This window comes from Moschus berezovskii, chromosome 1, assembly GCF_049115385.1.
Source record: "Moschus berezovskii isolate FMDL1 chromosome 1, NW_MosBer_1.0, whole genome shotgun sequence".
NCBI lineage: Eukaryota > Metazoa > Chordata > Mammalia > Artiodactyla > Moschidae > Moschus > Moschus berezovskii.
This window is the reverse complement of record NC_142460.1, coordinates 41,157,122-41,166,352: the sequence shown is the minus strand read 5'-3', so window position 1 is coordinate 41,166,352 and position 9,231 is coordinate 41,157,122. Positions and strand designations below refer to the sequence as shown.

Below are 9,231 nucleotides of genomic sequence, written 5' to 3'. Positions count from 1 at the left end.
ATAGGCCTACTTTAGTGTCAGAAAATACAGATTCATCTTTGGGAAAATGCCTTTCTCTTAAATTATTACTAATGTATTTGTAAAAGTAACTTCCCTCCTGCAAGGTCATCCATTCACAAGTATAGAGGTTTTTTCCCTTTTTCTAAATAAACTGATCTCTATTACTTACTATGTACATACATTGCTTTTCATTCTCAACTACTCACTACCTATATACATATATTAACAGCATATAGTTATTTGATATATACATGTGTGCATACACATATTCATTTTTTCAAAATGTTTGAAGACTTATTTTTTAAAAAATTAATGCCCATTGAAACTTGGATAAAAACCTAATAACATCTTATCTTACAACAAGTTTGTATCAAATCAACTTTATTTTTGAACACTGTACAAAGTTTTTCCCACTTTAAAAATCCATGATGACCATCCAGTTACACAACAAGAAACAGAACCAAGGGGGGGGAGGCCAGGCTGTAAGCTGATGGTCTTTCTGAGCTATGCTTCCATTGCCCTGTCTCTAGATACACTAATTCCAGGGCCTTCTTCTTCTTCTTTTTTTTTTTTTTCTTTATTTTTCCAAGAACGGCAAAGCATTCTGGAAGACTTGCTATTCTCATGACCATAGACTTTTTATGTTTATGAAAAATCTGAAAATCAGAGAGAGTCCAAAAAGTAACAATCATTTCAAACCAGAGACAATGAATTTTTTCCTTCATTTATTCAAAGTCACTGCAGGAAGTAAACACTAAAAGATTAAAAAACAAAACAAAAAAATTCACACTGCAGTATGTACAATTTCATGACATCACATGAAGAAATTAAATTTCTAATAAAAATGACAAATTATACTACTGAGCAGATTGCATCAAAATTGGTTGTGTAAACCCCAGAATTCATACCATGAATGGTAGTGTGCCTGTATTCCAGTACACTGGAACACTCCTGGTATATGTTTCCAATGGGATTGGGATTAAAAAATTCATGAAAGTAGTTGTGTGAACTCTTTATTTTGAAAAGTGGTTGACTTGATTTAAAAAGTTTTAAGACCCTTGGATTCAAAGCATTCTTCCATAAAGCTTAAACCACAGAAGTCGTGTCCAGAAATGGAATACTGTTATGTTGGGATGAACATCTGATCTGACTTGTTAAGACATTTTACCAAATGCACAGATGCACAGGGTCCCCCATGCACTTTTCATGCAGCAGGTAATCACAACTTAAATAAAAGGCTTATTCTATACATTTGTCCAGACTTGCAACTGTATACATACATGCACAATTTTTAAACCTGTCCGATTATATTTACACTTGTACATGGAATATACAGAAACCAAAGAGATTAAAAGGCTTTTCTGTTGTATTAGAACAATACAAAATATGTATTTTTTCATTAAGGAAATCACTATTTACATCACCTTTAAAAACCAATTTTAACATCTTCATGTAACAAGTCAATATATATATATACATATTTTATATATATATATATATAAAATATATACTCTCACCAGTTTACTCTTCTGTAAGATGCAGCAGAGAGCAAGCAGGTAATGCTGCCTTACTGATGTCAATGAGAGCTGTAGTACCCTTTCACAAGTGACTTTGTTAGGAAGAAATTGTCTAGATATCTAAAATAGTCCTTGAAAATGTGTATATGTGCATCCTTGTATCTACATACGCATAAACGAAGTGCATTTAGGGATGTATGCCCTTTCTCAGCACTCTTCTTTAAGATCATACTAAACTCAAATTGGGGACACTCTCTAGTATATCAGAACAGCCTTCTTCATGGTCAGGTTTATCTATATACAACATATCTTCATTTCTTTGACTGCACCACCAAAAAACAACCAACCAACCAAAGGGACCAAAAAAAAAAAAAAATACAAAGTTGGCCCTTGATCTTCTTTTTCCTGACCTAAATTTCACTCCCTTGTAAAAGCCCATTTCCCCCTTACCAAGGGGGAACATTGGTAGTTTTTCTAGCATACTTCTAAGGCTCCAGAACTTTCATAATGGCAGAAAAAGAATGACTTGTTTAAAAGCTTATACAGTATAGACAGTAAGACTGTCGCAGAATAAAGATGGGATGCAGCTGAATATCTTCACTGGCCAGTGGAATTTTCATGACATAGCATAATATTCATTCTTACTATTTTTTACTATATTCAGTAACTATTTACAAATCATTTCTGAGAAAAAATAATCATTTAGGGTTTTAGATCAATTAGGAAATAACGCCCATTTTTAATATAAAAATCTTAGAAACAACTTCAAGTAGAACAATTTCAAATAGATTTCCTTCTAATTAATAGTTGATTATATAACAGTTTTTTGGTAGGTCAGTTGCTACCTGGGTTCACAATTAAAACCAAATCTATCTGGTGAATGAATTGTGGATGGTAAAAAATAAACTGAAAAACATGGACATGTTTCAGGACAGAAACCCCATGTGGCTCAATAATAAATTAAGTTCTTCTAAGAAAACATCAATGTTTACTTTTAATCACTATTTTAAAATAACAGATCCGATGGAGTCACTGTGTACAACTCTGCCATGTATATGTGCCCTTTACTTTTTTGTTTAAGCAATCTGAGTTTAGTGCCTTTCTTGGGTGTGAAATATATATTTTCCTCTTTGTCAGCACTGTTCTTAGGACAATGGTTTTCACAGAAGTTAAGGATGTATTCAGGAGGAGTTGCCAAACCATCCTGGAATCACCTGAGTTTGGTAAGTGGCCCTGTTATTCCATCCCTAAGGCTAATTAAGTAGCTGTTACTCATTAGAACACACAAGTAATCACATTATTTTTCCTGAGATGTTGAGCCAGATATGAAAGTTGTCCCCTCCACCCGATTTTTTTTTTTGTCATAAAAAGTATTTGGAACCTGATTTCCAAAGACATAACAGTAATAACATGAAGTACAATATTGCAAATTTTGAGTTGACGTGTGACTATATTGGGGAAAATATAGGCATCAAATAGTTTGTTTACAATCCTGTTTTCTGAGAAAAGTCATAAGCAATGGTTTCAATTTTCAAAATCCAAATTTCAGTGTGCAGAAGAAACACTTAGGGAGTGTATTAAGATGCAGAAGGAAGACTCCCAGGTCCACTCAGCAGAGAATTCTTGTTTGGTAGATCGGAGCTGCTGCCTGGGAATCTGCGTTTTAAAGCAAGTGCTCTGGATGATGCTAACGCAGGTGGTCTGAGTCCAGCTTTAAGAAACCCTGGTCGTCAGACTCACAGGTACCACAGAGATGGTGAGAAGTGGCTTTTTTAAGACATGGTGAAAACTGTCCAAAGAAAAGCCATTTTGTTTGTTAAAAACAACTTATTTCAGTTATTTAGGAAACCATCTGAAGATAAATGTTAACTTTCCTAATTCTGTAAAAGGAGGAATATTAATTTAGTAAAGTAGTTAAAATACAAAATTGGAAATCTGCCTTTTTTTAAGATCTATCAAACTTCCACCAATTGTAATCAATTTTTACCAAGTAGTACAAGGTTTAAAGAAATACAGAATATTGAAAAGGATCGGGGAAGGGCAGACACATTGAGGAATCACAAAACCCCTTTCAAGAGTCAAAAATAATTTTTTTTTTTTTTAGCAAAAGTGAAAAATGTAAGCATATATTTTTCTAATTTGTTTCGGAACTGAATGAGAAATGAAACAGCACTAGGTGTTTTAATTCAATAATTACCCTTTAAAGAGTTATTATTTAATAATGTGGACTTTAAAAAACGTGTTATGTAGGTTGCTTCTGAAAAGCAAAATCAAGTACCCTAATAAAGGCAGCAATGCATTAATCTGCTGGATGGAGAGTTATATTTTAATTTATGCCTATTATCTGTGATTAAAAAAAGAATTATCATTCATGGGCTACTCACAGTTGTTGTCTGATGCATACAGAAGGTGTTAAACAACCAATTGCTAGTTCAGCAGCTTCCTCATGACATTTAACATGAAGCAAAAAGTAGTCTGCATATTTAAACATCACCATTAACCAATACTTTTCAAAACGAAAAAGTTTCAATTATACCATGCTTTTCTCAAATCATGCGCTTATTTATACAGATCTCAAGTTCATATTCATTAGTTTTAAAAAGATCCAAAGATGGGTGGCAGGTCCATTTTATTCTGATTCCTTTTTTATTGTTAGCATGTTTCCCAGAAGTCCATAAACTTCTCCGTTTGCGCTGTGTGGGCGAGAAGCATTATTTCCCATATGGCTATTATAAGTGCTCCTTAAATTAAAGAAAGAAGCTTTAGTTTCTGCAGCAGGAAGTAACTCTTCTTTGATTGTAACCTGTGAGATACTTTCAGCAGATGAAGGCTCCCTCCAAATGTCCCTGTCCTGTGTTTCTCGACTGGTAACAGAACTGCCTCCTTTCTGGAGCATGTAATAGAGTATTGGGTTAGTTTTGGTCAGTCTCGGAGAGTCTTTCTCATACTCATTCTTGTCCACATCTGTGATAACCCACTTAATGGGTCCCTTCTCACTGGGCATGGAACACCCATTCACAAGTCCAGCTTCTGGTCTAGACCCTGTGCAACCCAAGTGCTCAGGGAAAGGAGGACTCAGGGGGGCCTTTCCGAGACCTGGGTATGGAAATGTCCTGCTGTCCATGCAACCGCCGGGCTGAGTGGCACCGTACACCAGTCCATTTAGAGAGGCAATGCTGAATTCAGGCTTGCTGTTGGTCACACTGTTTCTGTGGCCTTTCTTTTTACTGTCAGCCACAGAGTTACTCCTGTGCTGAGACAAATCTCTCACGCAGTTTTCTGAGAGAAGCAGCTGTTTCAGGACGTTGAAGCTTTTGCTCTCTCTGGTCCAATTCCTGGGTTCACTTTCGCTGGCCGAACCGTGACCGGCAGGATGCTTAAACTCAAGATCACTTCTGCTAAGTTTCAGCTCTTGCTGGTTAAGCAAGGACCCGTACAGCACCTCCGGAGCACTGTGACTGTTTGCAGCATCAACTATGCTATTTTTCATCTTTTTAAAGGGGTTTTCTAACGGCTCAGTGTAAAGCTTCCTTTTCTTAGGGACCATGCAAAGGTTCTTTGATTCTACAAGTGTCAGTTCACTGTTTCTGTGACTGCTGTCCAGCTCATCAGCCAGGTGACTGTCTTGATTTTGTCTCAGCAACCGACTCAGCAGACCGTTCTTTGAGAAAGAAAAATCCTGAGGTGAGCCAGGCTCTGGTTTCAAGTCCTCGGATGCTGGTAAGGCAGGTGCGCTTCTCTGCACGGGAGGGGCCATCCCTAAGAAGGGGGAGCCCGGAGCCTCGTGGCTCAAGTGCATGCCCGTGGCATGCGGACGCAAGTCATCACAAGGCTCAGATTTTATTTTCACCATCAGTATTTGTTCACTTAAAGCTCTATCTGTATGTTCCTGAGTGCTCTCATCTCTTAAGGGCATCTTCTCTTTCTTTTCAGTCTTCCCTTTGTTGGGATTTCCCAGCAGTAACTGGAGGACGGTGCGCCTTTCAAGCAGATTTTCTATTTCAGACCCAGAGAGTCCTGGTTCAGGACCTATTGTGTGACTGCCAAATGCTTTCTTCTCTTCAACCACACTTGTTTTATTGGCCAGCAGAGGGCTATTCAGTCTATCAATCATACCTGGAGGTTTATCTGTGTTTACACTCAGCAGCTGTTTACTGGGTCTCTGCTCTTCCCCTGATACGGAAGACTGCATTCCACATTGAGCTAAATTTTGTAACAGTTTACTGGCACTGAATGTGGCCGAGTTTTGTGCACCTTCATTGTGGATGGCTTTCTCCCCCTGCGATTCTTTGCTTTTTGTAAGGTCCATCAGGTGGTTCGAGGCGGTATTCGCTGGCTTTTCAGGCTGGGGGCCACAGGCATATGGTGGGGAATTCCATTTGATGACCAGAGAGTGTTGGGAAAGGTTGATGGGAGAGTCGGCTTTGGTGGATCCAAGTAATGGTGGAGTGCTCACGGGAGGAGTCCTGTTGGTGCTGGGGCTTTCTATTACAGACGTCCGGGTGTAATTCTGTGTGCTGAACTTTGTCTCATCGCTGTGTGCTTCCTGAGGGCTGCCGTTTCTTTCCATGTTTTCTTCATTCTTATGGCCAAGCAGCAACTGGAGAAGGGTTACCTTCTGGTGCGAATTTAGCTTAGAATTTTTTGAGGTATCTGGATCTTCTTTGACGTCAACTTCGGGGACTTTCGGATCCCAAGTGTTTAGCAAGGACTGAGTTAAGTTATCCAGAGACACAGGCTGGTCGGGTTCGGGTTTTTCTACCCGGTGTTTGCAGGACAAGTCTATGGGGACGCAGTTGGAGTAAGCGCTTTCGTCGCCACTGCTCTCATCGGTGAAACTGGGATTGTGATCGGAGTAGTCGTCGAGAGTTGTGGGTGTGCTGCTCTCCTCGAAAACGCTTCCCCGCTCACTGTGACTGTGCCCGTTTGTCGGCTTAGGTATGGTCTGGCTTTTAAGAAGATGTAAAAGCAAACTGTTATTAGCAGCCTGTTTTATACTGTTTCTCTCCAGGGAGTTCTTATAGCCTGCATTTTTGGGGGAAGAAGGGACCATGCCCACCGGATTCTGAAATGCTGTACTTTTGCTAGCCGTTAGTTTGCTTGATGATGTTCTTGCCTGACCATTAAGAGGGCCTGATATGCCTTTTGAGAGCTGGAAACTGCCCAAGTCCTTCTGGCCATTTTCTTGTAATCTGGCCATGGCAGCAAGTCTTTCGCTTGCTGCCTGATTTGCATTTTGTGTTTTTAAAGCATGTTCTCGAGAATACTGCTGTAAATGGGCTTCGCTGGAGAGAAGTAGTGCTAGTTGGCTACAAGCAACACTGGGTTTGGGTGAAGTGGCAGGACTAGCCCTTTTCTCCACCATGCTTGCAACAGCCTGTAATCTTGCAGCACATGACAAGGGTTCGCTCATGACCTTTGTTCCACTCTGCCCAACGTGATGAGGTGACTCTATGAACCTATCTCTGATGAGGGTTTTCGTGACATCAGGGACGCTGGTATCGGGCTTCTGATCTTTAGCTTTGCTTTTCTTCAACAGAGTTTTTAAATGACTCGATGCAACCCCATAGCACCTTAAATCTTTCTCCACTTTTAAAGAATTATGACTCAGGGCGTATCCTTGCTCCTTGAGGCTCTGCCTAATTTGTTGTGACAGGGCAACAGTCTGTAGCCTAGAGCTGAACGACTGAAGCAGAGAGGCCAGTACCTTGCTGTCCTGTTTGCCTTTAGGCGCACTGTCAGCCATGCCAGCCAGCAGAGCCTCCTTCTTTACATTTAAATTTACGATGGAATCAGACAGCCTCTTCCGCTTCGCTGCATTCCAGTCCTCAGAAGACTGCAAGAGTCTGGCTTTTTTGAGGTGCAGCATGCCAGATCCCTGATATGTGTGTGTGCTGAGAACTGGACCATTACGCTGACAGGTGGGAAACGCGCTACCAGAAATGTTAAAGTTCTGATCATCTTCATTATGCCTGGCAGACGCTTTGTCGACGGCAGTACCTGACCCCTCTGCTGCCTGATGCATTAGTAATCCTTCTAGGTAAGTTAGAACAATAGAATCCTGGTGCACATCGGAGCCAAGCTCTTCTCCATGAGTCATGTTCAATAGAAGTGTTCACGAAGGCTTGGTTTCTATTCACTTTGAGGAATGGTTTTCTGTGGGGGAGTGAGATGTAACTTCAATAAGTGAGTGTCGGTTTATCACCTTCCATAGTAATTAGACAGAGGTATGCGGTTCCATTCCGACCAGGATTACTGCTGGCTGGCAATGATGAGACAAAAGGCAGGCAGGCTGTGACGTAGTCTGACCTCAGAGCTGGGAACTCCCAAACAAGAAAGAGCAGCAGAATTCCTCTACACACAGCACTGTGCTGGCAAGCAGACAAAATCCTCAGTGAATATGCTGCTTTTCCTTCTTCATCTTCTGTTCCCCAGAAAACGCATATATCAGTGTTCTAAAAAATAAATAGAAAATAGTTAAGAAGATGAAGAATCAGATTTATGCTACGATACCTGTAGGCAAAAAATACAGCACTTGTAAGTGTCTATGTGTATATATATACACATATATACAATATACATATGTATGCATTGCAGAGCTTCCTTATTAGTTTATTGTCATTCCTATTAAATTGGAAATCTCTACTGGAAATCCTATGGATTAATCCATATTGTTAAAAAGATATAATCAGTTAGAGAAAATACTGTCTTACAAAGCCCACCAAATTTCTGAATTTTCATAAACACTTTTCGGCAGTGGTATGAATGGTAACTCTCTTCTACAGCACTACAGTTCTATGAGGGGCTGGAATGAGCTTCCTTACATTACTAGGGGCTTTGGAAGGAATAGGAGAAGTGCGAAAAAAGGAAAAGAGATCCTTGTGACATGGACTCATCAAATGAGTTTAATGTGGGGTTGAGCATCAAAAGAATTGACGCTTTCGAACTGTGGATTCGAGAAGACCCTTGAGAGTCCCTTGGACTGCAAGGAGATCCAATCAGTCCATCCTAAAGGAGATCAGTCCTGAGTGTTCATTGGAAGGACTGATGCTAAAGCTGAAACTCCAATACTTTAGCCACCTGACACGAAGAACTGACTCATTAGAAAAGACCCTGATGCTGGGAAGGATTGAGGGCAGGAGGAGAAGGGGACGACGGAGAATGAGATGGCTGGATGGCATCACCGACTCAATGGACATGAGTTTGGGTAAACTCCGGGAGTTGGTGATGGACAGGGAGGCCTGGTGTGCTGCATTCCATGGGGTCGAAGAGTCGGACATGACTGAGCGACTGAATGGAACTCAATTAGGGTACTTGTACCATTTTTAGCTTAGAAAAGATGATTGTGTGCTCAGTAGTGTCTTACTCTCTGCAACCCCATGGACTGTATAGCCTGTCAGGTTCTTCTGCCCATGGAATGTTCCAGGACAGAATACGGGAGTGGGTTGTCATTTCCTACTCCAGGGGATCTTCCTGACTCAGGGATCAAATCCATGTCTCCTGCATTGGTAAGTGGATTCTTTACCACTGAGCTACCTTGAAAGCCTTGTACCACATAACAGACTATGTGTATACACTATCACTGTACCTTGTAGAAAATTGGACAAGAAACAAATTTAGGATAGAACTGAAGAAGAATAATTGCTTCCAGAAAACTCTAAGTTAAAGTGGTTATATTTCATTAATTTCTTTGAAAAGAAAATTCTATAAACAG

At 40.2% G+C, this 9,231-nt stretch overlaps 1 protein-coding gene across 1 annotated transcript; it reads right to left on the bottom strand.

The window, feature by feature from the left end:
• Positions 1-710: 710 nt before the first annotated feature.
• On the bottom strand, positions 711-7,895 carry NRIP1 (nuclear receptor interacting protein 1). The gene has a single exon (XM_055422329.2). The coding sequence runs from the start codon at positions 7,615-7,617 to the stop codon at positions 4,147-4,149; it is 3,471 nt and encodes a 1,156-aa protein (XP_055278304.2). The 5' UTR covers positions 7,618-7,895; the 3' UTR covers positions 711-4,146.
• Between the last annotated feature and the right edge of the window lie 1,336 nt (positions 7,896-9,231).